A 17198-nucleotide genomic window follows, 5' to 3' on the forward strand; every position below is an offset into this window, starting at 1 on the left:
TGCCGGAACGATGATGAAGGTCCTTCACGTTCTCACTGTACTGTGCTCAGATGTCAGACGCAATTGCGAAGGACGGCGGATGTCCTTCACTGTTCTATGCTCAAGCTTAAAAAGATGCCGAGTTTTTCAACAAAGTAGGTCTTGCTTCCTGTCTGCAACCAGAGTGTGTTGTGCATTTTTCCACTCCAACACGAGTCAAGAAGGTGCTGCCCAAGTTTCACAAGCTTGTGCCGAAGAAACAATAACATTCTGTACCGGGTGTACACAAACATTAGGGATGCGTACACAAATGGAGCAGTCACACACTGGATTTGGACCACATTTCCCTACAATCACCACCATCTTACAGACCAGCATTATGCAGAGGCAAAGCTATAATGAAAACTCCAGGTAAAGAAGGAGGAAGCCACTTCCTCCCTATAGCATGACTTTGACATCACAGATCGGGATGTTTTTCTTTGAGGAATCTGACTTGGAGCCATTGCTGTCATCAATTTTACATATACATATACTGTGATCCTTCACCACTTAGAGGTAACATTGTATTTAGTGAGTAATGAAAGAGGAGACAGACTGGCATGGCTATAGTTCCAGTGGAAGATAAAAACTCTTTCCTGAGGGTACTCAGGAGGAACAACTTGGACACTAAGCTTCTGGTAAGTCACTGTGGAGAGCATCCTGGCATACGGCATCACAGTGTGGTACGCTGGAAGCACGGCAGCAGACAAAAAGGCCATGCAGAGAGTGATCAACACTGCCCAGAGGATCGTCGGCTGCTCTCTGCCCTCACTGGAAGATATTGCCAGCCCTCGTTACCTCAGCAGAGCCGGGAACATTGTTGGGGACCCGGACCACCCTGGTCACGACCTGTTCCAGCTGCTTCCCTCTGGCAGGCGCTACCGGTCTCACAAGGCACGGACAAAGAGGCTTAAGGACAGCTTCTTTCCCACAGCCATCAGGACCCTAAATTGCAGTAGCACGACACACAATCCCCTCTGTGTAACAACTTCGGGGTGAGGAAACATGAAGGACGTTGGGCGGCGATCTGCCTCCTGCTGGCTGACTAGGTAAGTAGGCAGACAGTGGGAGGTAAGTGATCCATCTTATTCTTTGTTGGCATTGGTGAGGCAAACCTTTTCGCAGTCGCCGGGAGTTGGTTGCGCTCGGGAGGTGATGCGATGTATCCATCACGGCAGAATGCCAGCAAGTCTGAAACTATCACTTGGTTGGGCTCTTGCCTGAGAAAAGCGCACTTTGTGGAGAAGCACTTTCAATTTCGTCATACGCAGCTGGGTATGATGACAATTAGGCTTTTGTCTAGTCAATGATGATGACAAGCCTAAGTCTGATTTTATTTTATTTATTTATTTAAGACTGTGGTGTTAGTGAAATATGTTGAACAGTTGCGGCTGTCAATGTTACCAACATGCTGTAAGTATGGACCAAAGAGGTACAAGTCGGTGTTGAAGGTTGTTGACAACAGCCAGATAATATAATAATCACGTTTGTCTCATGTGTGTGTATCAATAAATATAAAGTACACGACAAAGACAAAATAAAAATAATTTAAGGATAGCAACAAACAGTGAAGCAGAGGGAAAACAGTGCTACATTGGTTAATTATTAAATGGCATTCCTGGGGACAAACCCAGCATTCGCCCACTGTTCTTGGTCCGTGCTGCACTTCAAGAAGAGGGCGAGGAGGGGCATACGTACAAACAATGGCAATCTAGGTAGGTAATATAACTGTTGGTTAGCTATGTAAATTGCTGTAGTAACATTGGTTCCCTATCAACACTAAAACACGTTTTGCCCTTGCTTTATAATGCACATGGCCGACCTGTCACAACTGAACTTGAGTTCAAATTTTTTATCTATTCATGTTTTCCAGATCAGCGTTTCCCAAAACAATTTTGAGCAGCAGCACATTTTTTGCATTGAAAAAATCTCAAGACACACCACCAGCTCATTCGATTTGAATGAGAGAACGAAACTGATTGGAATCACATATGATTGAAGTCTGAACGCAGCCTTACACAGTTGCATTTGATTGGCTAAAATTGCACTGACATTTAAAACTGTCTGACAACGACCAGTTTGGCTATGTCCAGGAAAAAATGATTGTTATTCACATTTTAAGCCTCTATCAAACATCGAAAAATGAAAATCTGTCTCTTTTCACTTTATTAAACACGTTTTTTTTTCTTCAGATTTAAACAATCCTTATCTATCAGTCTTTGGTTTTGTCCAGAACTGAACCGCAAGTACTTCCATTTGTACACCTATCTGAAAAATATGTGGCAATGGTGCATCTCTAGTTACAAAAATTTGCTTAGTTCAGTAATGATGGGGAGGCTTGTACCTTGTGCCTGCGTGGTTTTCAATGAGATACCAGGTGGCAGAAAAGTTCTCACTGGTGAAGTCCCCACTCATCCCTGGAAATGTCATCTCAATGTCTTTCAATGGTAACTTTCCTCTATTGAAAGAAATAAGGAAAAAGTGCTTAGCAGAGTCCAAACTTTTCATTTAAAAGTCATGAAGGAAATTGGAGTTTAAACCAACAAATGAGTGTGAAATAACACAAATTGCCTGTTTTTTTTCTTTTTAAAGATTCATCTTTAACAGATACACCCCTCCTATGCATACTTTTGTGTTTGAGATCAAAATTGTAGAACACTTAGAAATATTATGGAAAGAAATCCAATGTTGAAGATGGCTAGGAAATAATGGTATGCAAAATAACACACTGTTTTATCTAAGTAAATAATTATGATGTATACCTTGCTATCTAATTGCTGATTGTTCAAGAATCTTGAGGCCTTTTGGGCTCCCCCCAGGAACTAAATTATAAAGCATTTTATTATAGTTCATTCTAACTTTTTAAATACCCCTTGGACCCTATATGTCAGGAGAGTTGGTAACTGAGTTAATTTCATCCATTGACTTGAATCCATTATTGTCAACTGTGCTAAATGATAGGATCTATTTTGCAATTGGTATGTGCTGGTCTTATTTCCAAAGTTCAATCAAAATGATTTACACAGAGTTACACTCATATTTTCACTCATAGTGCTGTGGTCAGGAGCAGCTGCCACAATTGCTGCAGATTTCAAAAGCTCTATATGTGGAGAGCTTGGTTCTCTTGTGATGTAAACCTAGACTACGTGTATGAATGGTTTGTCTATGACAATGTTTCAGGTGCTTTGGTGTGTTCTGAAGTTGTACTTGTCTGTCTCGATACCCAGCGGATTGTTGGGTCGGAGGGAAAGAGGTGAAATGCCTTTGTTGCGGTCCGTCCTCATGTCATAGTAGTTAAGTTCATCCACCCACACAGCCGATTGGTCTAAAATACCTGGAAGCAGGACAAGTTCGTGTTCTCAACAAAAACAACAAGACACAATTGTGATAATAAAAATGAAATTGCCCAAATCATTAATACTCTTCATAACATGTGTTTGTCTCAGAACAAGCATATACCTACAAATATTAAGAAAAACAAAATAGTAATACAGAGTTAGTTATTGATGGACTAGGAAAATCCTTTCCTTTTTCCTGTAATAGTGGAATTTAACAGGATTTACGAAATTTGGTCAAGAAAATTATGGATTTAATCAATTTTGTTTGTTTTAACAGATGGCAGCAACTACCCTTGAAACTATTCATCTGTATCTTTTATATTATGACTCAGATCATATTCAATTTTACAGTTTTTCATGCTTGAAACTCTACTTCATTGTCGAGTTTGTCGTCTTACCAATCCTCTCAGGCTTAAGCAATTTGAAGGAAACTGTTGAGGTCCCAAGACCTCCAGACTTTGTTGTAACAATGATCTCTCCCTTGTCGTCTTTTGCAGGGCCCACCCGACACACTATCTTGCTCGCTGACATCCACTCTGCTGTTAGCAAGCAGTTATGACCACAGATCGACAAAGCTAAAAAAAAAAGTGAAAAGTTTGAGTTACTGATACGCAGTGGGAAAAAGTATCAGCAGTGTAGAGCAGACACTTATTTAAAATGAAACATAGATTTAGTCAGAGGAAACCTGAGTCAAAGGTCCGAGCAAATATTTGCCTTAAGATACGAGAAAAATTTTGAGATACGAGCATACGAGACAGTCAGGTGGCCGAGACGCGAAAGGCTGCTTTTAATTTCAGCGCAATGTCTTTCTCGCAGCATCTCCCTCGTGCAAAGATCTCAACAAGCACTGGATAGAGCATTGCATTTTTTCCGTTTTTTTTTTGCGTTAGTCAGTACAGCAAGCCGGTGCAATATAAATATATATATATATATATATATATATATATATATATATATATATATATATATATATATAAATATATATATATATATATAAATATATATATATATATATATATATATAAATATATATATATATATATATATATATATATATATATATATATATATATATATATATATACACATATATACATACATAGTCTAGTTTAAGAAAATCTGATTTAAAAAAAAGTTAGGGACAATATTGTGTATGGTGGATCATACAAGAAATATTACCAATGAGGTCAGCTGAGCCTGTTCCCAGATTTTCACCACGTATTGTGACTTTGGTCCAGGCCTCACCCTCCTTGGGTGAAATACCTGTCACAAGTGGGGATGGACGTGCACGGGACATATTGGTCTAAGGCAGGAATGCCGGGAAAAAAACACCTGGAAAAACACACACACAATTGGCACTGAAACCATACACTAAAAAAACATATAGCACTGTGTATTAGTTATGGTGTCTAAAAGAGCAGGTAGACAATAAACGTTACTCAATTTTCCGTTTCTCTTGAAGTCCTGCTTTTGTCACTTTTCCCCACTAATTACATGATTGAATGTTGTCAAAAGTTATTCAATAGTCAATCGTAAAGACTCAAATAAATATCCATAGTTGTTAAAGTTGTGCAATGAAAATCATTTCTGGATTGTTTTGGCTCTGGAAAGTTGATGACTTATCAAACTGGAAGGATTTCGGCAGGTGACATACGAGTCAATGATTACAAATAGTCGAGACTCGTTGACTTTATTGTGCGACGAGTTGGAATACAGATTTTAAAGTGGGTCAGATGAGGAAGTATGTCAGAGAGAGATTTTCACATTATGTTTAGAACCAGAGGCAGAATCACTAACACACCCCACAACCGAAAGAAAAAAGACCCGACACAGATGCATTAGCTCTCACTCATATTCATCAGATCTTGGGCGTTAAATAAATATTTAATATCCTACATTTACGTTGATCAATTCTCCGCAACAGTACACAGACTAGACAGAATTATGGCTCAGATAGTAGATAGCATTTAAGGAATTCTAAATTGAAATTGTGTGGTCTGCGCATGAGGTAGTATGGGAATGGGTCTGCAGAGGGGTCCAAGTCAGTGTGTAGAATCTACACTGTAGATGTTCAACATACAGAGGATGTGTGTGCGTGTGTGTGTGTGTGGTCTGGGTGTGTGGTCTCTGGCATAGTCCGAGACTGTGCCTGATGACGGTTAGGATGAGAAAAGAGCTGGTGTGTTTACTCTACTCCAGAGGCTGTGCATGAACACGGGAACACTGCCCAGACCCCTCTCCATAACACTAGGGTGCACATTTTCAAACACACACACACATTAAAAACAAAAAAATGCACATGCACATAAACATCGCAGACATTCACATTCAATAGGGGGTTGTAAAGAAGCATTGATAGAAGTTATTTTTAATATTTTAAACAATTTTAAAAGGTACATCTCTGGCACAGGATTCACTGGAATAAAAAATATCTTTGACATCAGATCCCTATATACGTACAATTAAAAAAAATCTAAGGTCTCTATGTCAAAACCAGACAGACATCCGTACTGCACAAATCCAAAATGCATACACAATTAAATAAGTAATGGTGTCATTTAAATGTACATGTAATTCAAATAGGGCTAGGCTTTTATTCAGATTATAATTTATATATGCTTTTTTTCAGTTGTGAATTTGCTTCATGAATATATTGATCCTTCATACAGCTTATCCTCACAAGGGTTGCGGGGGTGCTGAAGACTATCCCACATAACCATGAGCTGTAGGCAGAGGACACCCAGAATTTGAATTGAATATATATAGACAGTCTTCCCTCGAATTCCACGGGTAATGTAGAACAGACATCGCCGAAATAATTTAAAAAAAATGTGAAGTAGGATCATTATTATATCTATACCATAATTCCGTGCTATCACGTCTATACAAAACCTAGAAGTATATATATATATATATATATATATATATATATATATATATATATATATATGTATATATATATATATATATATATGTATATATATATATATATATATATATATATATATATATATATATATATATATATGTGTGTGTGTGTGTGTGTGCGTGCGCGCATGTATATATATATACTTTAATGCAGGGGTGATCACACTTTTTTGCTTTAAGATCTTCTTTTAAAGTAGCCAACCTCCAGCGATCTACCTTGTTCAAGCAGCCCACCTCCCAGGGGGTATCGGCACAGAGCTTGGAGGGAAGGCAGCACAGATGCTTCTGGGGATTTCTGGAGTTTAGGGAGGTTGTCAGGAGTCCCGGAGTTTTCGTTACTTGTCCGGGTAAACTCCGGAAATTCTGAAGAAGTTGGCAGCTCAGATCTATTAATCCTTATAAGCAGGGGGGACCGGCGAAGAACCAAAAGACAATTGTTGCGCTATTAAAAAAATTCTCTTTTGAAAGATGGGATGGATGAGAAAGGAAAATTTCAGTTACACGCACAGCTGATATTGTCTCTGCTAAGTCCACACTCTCAGTAATAGGCATCTGAGCATGGTCGGGGCTATGTAACCATGATATATGTCCGGTCCACGATAAACATTCACAAGGTCGAACACAAGTAAGCATGCCAAGACAGATGAGTGAGATTTTGACGCTTCTGCAGAAGGAGAGCACAGAGGGAGAACAGACAGATTTACTCTGCGTAAGACTCCGGTCAATCATCTACTGTCTCCGTTATCCAATCTCCGACGACTCCCCTTCTACATCAACTGTTTAATTAGGGCAAGATTGCGTGACATACAAATTCTCTATAAGAAAGGACATACAAGTTCTCTATGACAAAGATGCAGCAGGACTGTGACACTGATGAAGGCTGTGGCACAGATTGAAGGCTGTGACACGGATGAAAGCTATGACACGTATTGAAACATTCTTTGTTTACTTAAGATTATTTGATAATATAGATCAGGGGTCTCAAACTCGCGGCCCGCGGGCCAACTGCGGCCCTCGGGACGATAATTTGCGGCCCCCGTCTTAATATGAAAGATTCATGTTCGTGCGGCCCGCAAGATTGATATGAATGACACTTGTGTTTGGAGCTGAATGAACCAATCACAGTGAGGTATACGGCTCTGGAGGGCGGGACATCGGCCGGGCTGTCCAGTGCCTCGCTCACTCACTCACTCATTCATTCCTCCAATCAGCTGGGCAGAGGAGAAGCCGTGAAGCCGATCACTCCGCTCGGCGCGCACACTCCTACGCTGCTCTCAGCATAGAACTGAATGAGGCGCTATGATCCGTGATCCAGCCTGTGTCAGTGTCTGTAGCCATTTCCGCGAGTGAAACGGAGAAACGGAGAGCGAAAGTGCGCATACGCCACAGACCCGCGCGACTGAAAGTGAAAGATCAACCAGAGACTCATTCCAATTGGAAAAACATATTACAGAGCCCCAGAGATGTCTCTTTCAAAGCCTGTCATGAAGAGAAAGGTCGGTGATGAGTACAGACAGTTTCAAGAAAAGTGGGGAGTGCAATATTTCTTTGTTGAACACAGGGGCACCCCGACGTGTCTCATTTGCACTGAAAAAGTTGTGGTGCACAAGGAATACATTTTGAAACGTCTTTATACTACGAGACATGCTGAGGAGTACGAAAAATACCAGGGAGATGAGAGAGCCAACCAGGTTGCCAGTCTTAAAACATGTCTTCTGAGGCAACAGGATTTCTTCAAGAAGGCTACCAAAGACAGTAATGCAGCAGGCGAAGCTAGCTACGCCGTTTGTGAGTTGATTACTAAAGCAGGAAAGCCATTCACAGAAGGTGAATTTATCAAAAAGGGCATTTTACAGGCTGCACATATTGTCTGTCCAGAAAAGAAGTCAGTTCAACCACATCAGCCTTTCTGCCAACACCGTGGCAGAGCGCATTTCTCACCTGTCAAGTGACATTTATGATCAACTGTGTGAGAAAGCACAATGTTTCAGTGTATATTCAGTGGCTCTTGATGACACCACAGACATCACAGACACTGCCCATCTCGCAATATATGTCCGTGGTGTTGATGACAATTTTGAAGTAATGGAGGAGTTGCTCACAGTAATTCCAATGCATGGCCAGACCACCGCTAAGGAAATATTTCACCAGCTGTATGATGCCATTAAGAATCCCGGTTTGCCATGGAAGAGATTTGTTGGAATAACAACCGATGGTGCCCCATCAATGACAGGAAGGAAGAATGGACTGGTAGCACTTGTTCAAAAATAACTGGAAGAGGAGGGTGTGGAGGAGGCCATAGCTCTGCACTGCATTATCCATCAGCAGGCCCTTTGCAGCAGATGCCTGAAGTTTGACAATGTGATGTCTGTCGTTGTGAAATGCATCAACCAAATCAGATCCAGGGGCTTAAGCACAGAAGGTTACGTGCTTTTTTAGAGGAAATGGAGTCAGAATATGGGGATGTGCTCTACTTCACTGAGGTATGTTGGCTCAGCAGGGGAAAAGTGTTGAAGAGATTTTTTGAGTTGAGAGCAGAAGTAAAAGACTTCATGGAGATAGACGGGGTTGCTGTTCCTGTGCTAAGTGATCCCAAATGGCTCATGGACTTGGCTTTTCTTGTTGATATCACACATGAGCTTAATGTACTGAACAAGAAGCTACAAGGCCAGGGGCAACTTGTCAGTGCTGCCTATGACAACGTGAGAGCATTCTGCACTAAACTTGTGTTATGGAAAGCCCAGCTCTCTCAGGCAAACCTTTGCCATTTCCCAGCATGCAAGGCTCTCGTGGATGCAGGCACACCATTCAGTGGTGAGAAGTATGTTGAGGCCCTTTCGAAGCTAAAGGAGGAATTTGATCACAGATTTGCAGACTTCAAGACACACAAAGCCACATTTCAAATTTTTGCGGACCCCTTCTCTTTTGATGTGCAAGATGCCCCTCCTGAGCTTCAAATGGAGCTCATTGACCTGCAGTGCAACTCTGCACTCAAAGCCAAGTTCAGGGAGGTGAGTGGAGAAGCAGACAAGCTTGGGCAATTTTTGAGAGAGTTGACCCCCAGCTTCCCTGAACTTTCCCAAATGTTCAAGCCGACCATGTGCCTTTTTGGGATCACATACTTGTGTGAGAAGCTCTTCTCCACCTTGAACTTCAATAAGTCCAAGTACAGGTCCAGACTTACTGATGAGCATCTTCAAGCTCTACTGAGGGTCTCCACTGCTTCCTCCCTCAAGCCAAATGTGACTCAGCTATGTGAGAAGAAGCGCTGCCAGGTCTCTAGCAGCAAGGAGTAGGCAAGAGAAGCCGTGTTCAGAATATTTCATGTTCAATGTTCCATTCAAGTTCAGAAAGTTAAAGGTTAAAGAGCTGTTAATACAGACATTTGAAACGGAATAAAAATGATTCATTTTCTCTACTTAGCCAGCCAGTGAATATCTACTGTATGCTCATTATTATTATTTTATTTTTGTATTACTGATTGATTTATTTTTTATTTATCTTTAAGTTAATTTATTTAATTCATTATTTTTTGTTAAAAAATAAAGATATTTGATAACGTTGGAATGTTTTATCAGCGCTTTTCTTGTGGAAATCCTGATGCGGCCCAGTTTCACCCAGACTCGGCCTCTAGCGGCCCCCAGGTAAATTGAGTTTGAGACCCCTGATATAGATGCAGAATCATGAGATCCCGCCAAGGTACAAGCCTCGCCACTACTTTGGAATGCAGAAGATTGTGCTGCCATCTTGGTGCTTTTGGGTACGAAATGAGAACTCCTCTTTTTTGGCATCATTGGTGAAAATGACGGTGCAAACGTATGTAAATTTTGTTTTTTAAAGGATGAGGACGGTTGAACTTATTGATAATGGTAGGCTTTACTATGAGGCCAGCCAGCAGCATCCTCACATACGTGTAGGGATGACGTATCATACCTCGACGTACCGGGTCGCTGCCTGTTTTCGGCCGGGTCCGGGTCGCGGGGCAAACCTCGCTCGAGGCGACGTAATGAGTGCCTCTGCTGTAATGTATTAATATTTAAATATACATTACATATAAGCCGCCTGCGCGTACAAGCCGCACTCTTAAAATTGCCTTAAAATTGTCGAATTTTACAATTTCTCATGTATAAGCCGCCCCCTGATTCACATTTTATACCTCCATATTCATCGTTTTAATAGGGAGTGCAAATGTGTTACTTTGAAGAGAAAATCTTAAGAAAAATCATCACCCGTTGTATTTCTGAGATACTGTATGAATCAAAAGCACATTATTATTCAATATCATAAGGAAGTTAATATGCCCGTCTTTGTAAATGCAAAATATAAAATTGTTTAATTGGAAAAGTGTATCTTGATGAGAAGCTGATGCTTTCTAATTACAGAAATGAAAATTTTCTTACGAGAAAAGAAATGTTGTGGCAGGCATATTGCTTTTAATGTTAAAATATCTCAATTATTTCAATGGCTCATATTACTCCAATAGTTGCCACTTTCGAACAAGAAATAAAAAAATCAAAGTGGAATTTTGTTTTATTTCAAAATCAAGGCTACTCGCGTCTGGCCAGTCAGAGCACGTTAAACTAGGTTTAGACGGCAGCGCCCTATGTAAGATGGCCGCGCCCCGACCAAGGTAAGATGGCTGTGCCCCGAGCGAGCAGTGACGGGAAAATTGTAATTTCTGTAATTAGAAAGCATTGGGTTCTCATCTAGATAGATTTATTTCTTTTTTCAAATTGAATAATTTGATATTTTGCATTTACAAAGACAGGCATATTAACTTCCTTATGCTATTGACCCTGATAATGTGCTTTTGATTCATACAGTATCTCAGAAATACAACGGGTGATGATTTTTCTTAAGATTTTCTCTTCAAAGTAACACATTTGCACTCCCTATTAAAACCATAAAAATGGAGGTGAAAATTGTGAATCAGGGGTGACTTATATGCGAGAAATTGTAAAATTCGACAATTTTAAGGCAATTTTAAGGCTGCGGCTTATATGCGAGTAAATACGGTATTTTTTGGAGGATTTCGTAACTTGGATCTTTTTCGTATCTCAAGGCACTCATTTGCATCTAAAAAGCTTTCGTAACCTGAGGCATCAAGTTTGACTTATTTATTTTTTCAAATTAAATAATTTGATATTTTGCATTTACAAAGACAGGCATATTAACTTCCTTATGATATTGACCCTAATAATGTGCTTTTGATTCATGCAGTATCTCAGAAATACAACGGGTGATGATTTTTCTTAAGATTTTCCCTTCAAAGTAACAGATTTGTACTCCCTATTAAATACATGAATATGGAGGTGAAAATTGGGTATCAGGGGCGGCTTATACACGAGAAATTGTAAAATTCAACAATTTTAAGGCAATTTTTAGGGTGCAGCTTATACGTGCAGGCGGCTTATATGCGAGTAAATACGGTACATATATAATAAATGTGTAAATTCTCTAAGAAGTGTACTAAAAATGACAATAGCTTTTCAACACTTGATTTTAATCCAAAAAAAAGAAATGAGAGACTCGTGCAGTGCGATGAAGGTCAAGTGAAGCTGATAACATATCTGTCAACTTGCACGTTTTTGATACTATTTTGATCATTTCAAATTGTGTATGCGGTATAACAACTTTTGTGCGGGAATTATTTTAAGCCCTTTTTTTTGTAAAAACGATCTAATTTTACCCATTTCGGCTCGAATCCGGATCGTCTCGGTCCCTGGTAGCAGACGAAAACGTCATCGCCGACTGCTAATACAGACGCTTCCCTACTTACGAACGCAATTGGTTCCGAGCGATTGTTCATAAGTTGAATTTGTTTGTAAGTTGATTCAGTGCTATATTTTGTATTATAATTTATGTTTAAGGCCGATATAAGTATATTGAAGGTTTATATAAGTGCATTTGTATGTTTAAGGCTTGTATAAGTAACACGCATTGGTTTGTACTGAAGAAAAAAAACATTTAATAAAATGGAGAGAATATGTACAGTACTGTAGAGAGAGATAGAGAGATTTACGTATTAGAAACTGGCCAAAAGAAGCGACCTAATGACAATTGCAGTTTTCTTCTTTTTTTTCATCATAAATGATGCGGTAGCACTGTATGGCATCACTCAATTGATTTGCAAACTTTGTGCAACGTTCAATATTTGGGTCCTGCTGCTCGATCTTTCTGTTTATAAATGGTACTGACGGTCGAACGATTCAATGCCCGTGAAACGCTCACCACTCTCACGCGCATCAAGCTTCGTTATTATTGCCACTCGTTTCAAATGAAATGGCTTGCCTCTTCCTTGCAACTCCCTCAATAGAAGCCTTTAGCTTTTTACCAACCATATTCAATATTGGATGCATGAGATATTTAATGATACAAATGAAAAAGGTTCTTTGCACACTGGAGATACATTCACGCACTTCCGCATTGCAACGAAGAAGAAGGTAGATGCTGGGTGAGCTGAGCTCTCACAGCGCCAGGCGTCGGTATTAGCGGCGGAAAGAAGTACTACTCCGAAAAAGGCGAAATACAAAATTGTACTTGCGAACATTTTTGGACTTAAACGCAATTTGCAGACATGTTCGTATGTACCGTTGTTCGTAAGTTGAATGTTCGTAAGTAGGGGAGCGTCTGTATTGTGATGCTTTAAGCATGATATGCACACGTGCGTTCTCCTTTCACCCGTCTCCCTTTTAACTACCGTTTTATAGATGTGACAACACAGTATATAAATATAGCGCATCAGCAAGCAATGTGCCCAGACAGTCAAGCAGTCAGCGTCATACAGAAATCTGAATTTAGTGCATACAAAAAGCGCACCAACTGATTGTGCACTACGTCCACTTTGGGGGAAATTTTTGACTTTTAAGTGCGCCCTATTTTGAATAAATATCTGCCGTGTTGCATTTTATTATCGCTTAATAAGGGAAATTGGCTGAGGTTGACGCCTGTCAAAATTTCTGCAGGTTTTATTCTTTACTTTCCAGCGAGTAAGGAGGGAGTTGTCTTATCTTTATTGCAAAACACAACGACAAAATACTTGTAAAAATCTCCATATTTTATATTATTTTCTTATATAGGTAACAGTTACTTTCATAATTGAATAATGAGGAAAGTAATTTGTTTACTTATTCACATAAGTTTGAAGTTTAAAATTTGAAGGAAAAAAGATGTGTTAGTAAGTAACATACCTGTCAACATCAGCCAATTTCTCCCCTTATTAAGCAATAAAAAAACGTACACATGCAACGCGGTGCATATCTACACAGTTAAAAGTCTAAAACTACTAGGATTCTGTAGATATTGCTGTTTGACGCTGACAGCTTGACTGTCTGGGTAAATTGCTTGCTGACGGTGATAAGGCGGACGAGTGAAAAGCTTAAAGCACATGTGTCAAACCGATTCCGCCGAGGGTCACAGTGGGTCCTGGTCTTTGTTCCAACCGATCCAGTGCCGACATTTTAACCAATCAGGTGTCTTCTAAAATAAGTAGCACCTGACTTTAATTACCGTATTTTCACGACTATATGGCGCATCGTATTTTTAGCCGCAGTGTCAGTAACGAGTGCTATTTCTGTATTTTAAACACACAAAGGACGCACGTTTTTTTAGACGCATATATGTTATATATTATATATGAATATCTAACCACAATAGCGCTGGCTACCGGAAGCAGCCCCAGACTCTTTTTCTGGTTTCCGGTGTACAGTGACTGCTGGGATACATAGTTCTTGCACGCTACACCCACACCCTAAAAACACGTTTTTAAAAAGGCAACGGAAGCAAAACTGAGTTTGGTTATACTTTATTTAGCCTTTTCACAACTTACTCACGTCATCATCACCCACAAATCCATCAAAGTCCTCATTTTCTGTGTCTGAATTGAACAATTGTCCAAATTACCGTAATTACTCGAATATAACACGCTGATTTTTGCTATATAATTAATTCCAATAGTTGGGGGTGCGTGTTATAATCAATAACTAAAATAAATTACAAATTTTCGATCGAAAAAAGCATTGTCAAACTCACTTTGACGCACGGATTTTACGTCATCTCGTACAGCCGACGCACGGATTTTACGTCATCTCGTAAAGCCAATCGGATGATGTGTTGTGGGAGGAAGAGGAAGTTGACGCATACCGGCTGTAGCCAATCCATTGATTGCTTTCGTTTCCTGTGTTTAAGTAGCGACGCGTCATCACACATCGCCGGATCGTTCACTATCGTTGACTATCATTGACTGTTGTTAGCGGTTGCTAGCGGTCGCTAGCTGTCGTTATTCTGTTGCCTCTGTCCGTATGCGCGCCGCATGCGGCCACGTTTGTTTCCACGCCTTGGTTGATTCATTAAAGGACTCCGTATCACGCTGAATGCCTCGTCCTCTCCTGCTTCCTGCATTTGCACAACGCGGCGCGACCGTAACAGATGCCCCCGATCGCGCTGCGACGACCCAGCGACGCGGCGTGATCATAACAAGAGGACAGACAAAGAGAGAGAGGAACTCTTCATTTGAAGGATTCTAATGAATAAATTTGTTTGAACAAAACAATCGTGAAACGAAGAAAAAAAGGTAAGATTTCTGATTTTCGTCAGCGGGAAATTTCAGGTGCGCACTATATTCGATGACTGCGTTTTTCCAGATATTTTTGGCCCAAAATTACCTGCGTGTTATTTTCGAGTGCGCGTTATATTCGAGTAATTACGGTAGGCATCGAAAACGCTGAGTTTTATACGTTCGTCCAGGCGGCCACAATCCATTCGCCAATAGTAGCTAGTTGGTAGCTAGTGTAACTTTTCCAACGGTGCTTTCCATGCTTTGTCAAGCTGTATTGATGTCGATGTATACAGGCCAAAATACATTCGCAAATAGTAGCTAGCTGGTAGCTAGCGTAACTTTTCCAACAGTGCTTTCCATGCTTTGTCAAGCTGTATTGATGTTGATGTATACAGGCCACAATCCATTGGGTGTATTGACAAAAGAACTACAACATATCCCAGCAGTCACTGCACAGTACTTTGTCTACGGGAAAAGAGAGTCGGTGTACCGTATCTACTGATTCATTTTATTTTATCGTGATAACAATTTTAGTATTGGTCCATATATGAAGCACACTGGATTATTAGGCACCCTGTCTATTTTGGAGAAAATTTAAGACTTTTATGTGCGCCTTATAGTCGTGAAAATACGGTAACTGATTACACTTGCCAAAGGTATCCTCTTGTTGAGTTGGAATGAAAACCTGCACCCACTGCAGCCCTTTGAGGACCGGTTTAACACCCTTGGGCCTTAAAGGATGACTATTAGCAGTCGACCATGACGTTTTCGTCTGCTACCAGTGACCGAGAGGACCCGGATTAAATTTGAAATGGGTAAAACAAGATCGGTTTTACAAAAAATATATACTTTGAAAAAATCCCATACAAAAGATGTTAGACGGTGTACACACTTTGAAATGATAACAAAAAAACGTCCAAAATACGGGAAAAGTTGATGTAATAATATGAAATAAAATCCTGACAGTTATCGAGATGAATTGTCGATAGACTGTTTTTTTTTTATCGTGACAACAATTTTTGTCATATCGCCCAGCTCTATCTATAGAGAAGTCATACTTCAGTTGTCTTACAACACAGATGTAGATTGTTAAGTCACATAAGCGGTACTTAAAACTATACCTTAAAATAATTCATCTTTTAGATTAAATATGTAGTGTACTTTACTGGTATGTATCCGTTTATGGGTGGAATAAATACTAACATTAAAGAGAATGTGCCTCTCTCAAAAAGCAAATGAACTCTTTCCATTCTCCCCACAACACTAAGACGAACAATTTGTTGTCAATGATTTTAAAACATCGGGAAGATATGCATTGTTGAGATTTTATATGCTAGATTCAAATTTCGTAGCGATTGTATTCATTTGTTATCTTTTAAAGTTTGTCCATTATATGCCTAAAAATACTACGTAACATGTAATCTGTCATGCAGTAACGACTGTGTATTTTAACATTGCACATAGATGAGTTGATAACTTACTATTTAACGCAGTGGACCTGTCGCCTCTGTTTCCTGTATTCAGGGCTCATTTCCGGATATCCGTCTTCACGCGAGGCTTTCAAAATAAGTTTTTGTAAAAAAAAAAAAACTTTCGCCTTCAACGAATCAATCCAACCCTCAAAAACTATTTTATGGCTATAAAACCTCGACGGCAGCTACAGCTGCGACACATAAAAAATAATCAATAAATCAATGCAAAAAAATGGGTAAAATCCTCTTCCTAGCAGCATTTAATAATTAAATACAAATACTGGAGCTTTTCAGACATTACAACCGGGCCAGGGAAAAGACAGAGATGGACGTCAATGGCGAAATGGCAAAAATTGCACTAAAATAGGGTAAAATCCACTTCCTAGCAGCATTTAGTGATTAAATACAAACATTGCAAGCACTGGAGCTTTTCAGATATCAGAACCGGGCCCACAATTGAAATATTATTTAGGAATATAGCCTCACCAAAAATCATTTTTATCTGTACACAATATCCATCCTCCTTTCTTTCTTCCTTCTTTTCTATCGCCATCGAATATATATATTTATCAGTGGCGGGCGGTGAATTTTCTGGTAGCGCCTTCAACGTATCAATCCAACCCTCAAAAACTATTTTATGGCTATAAAACCTCTACTGCAGCTACAGCTGCGACACATAAAAAATAATCAATAAATTAATGCACAAAAATTGGGTATGGGTATAAATGGAAATTCACGCTCACACTCATACCGAGGGGTAATTTAGATTGTCTAACCAGCCCATCGTGCATGTTATTTGGGATGTGTGTTGAAACACCAATACCAGGAGAAAACTCATGAAAGCCCGAGGAGAACATTCAAGCCTATCTAAACCAGGCACCAGGA

At 39.8% G+C, this 17198-nt stretch overlaps 1 protein-coding gene across 3 annotated transcripts in view; it reads right to left on the reverse strand.

Moving 5' to 3' along the window:
- exoc2 (exocyst complex component 2) overlaps nt 1-16380 on the reverse strand; it is a 54923-nt gene extending 38543 nt beyond the window's left edge. Inside the window, exons 1-5 of one of the 3 annotated variants that reach the window (XM_077594715.1) lie at nt 16323-16380; nt 4536-4688; nt 3755-3931; nt 3226-3352; nt 2363-2476 (exon numbers count right to left, since the gene is read on the reverse strand). In XM_077594715.1, the coding sequence (XP_077450841.1) occupies nt 2363-2476; nt 3226-3352; nt 3755-3931; nt 4536-4653 (536 nt within the window). In that variant the 5' untranslated portion in view covers nt 4654-4688; nt 16323-16380. Of the gene's footprint in view, nt 1-2362; nt 2477-3225; nt 3353-3754; nt 3932-4535; nt 4689-6500; nt 6839-10217; nt 10236-16322 lie in introns of those variants that run through there. The other 2 variants (XM_077594718.1, XM_077594717.1) reach the window with 2 other exon arrangements.
- Nucleotides 16381-17198: the final 818 nt, after the last annotated feature.

This window comes from Stigmatopora argus, chromosome 24 (genome assembly GCF_051989625.1).
Source record: "Stigmatopora argus isolate UIUO_Sarg chromosome 24, RoL_Sarg_1.0, whole genome shotgun sequence".
In the NCBI taxonomy this organism is placed as follows: Eukaryota; Metazoa; Chordata; class Actinopteri; order Syngnathiformes; family Syngnathidae; genus Stigmatopora; species Stigmatopora argus.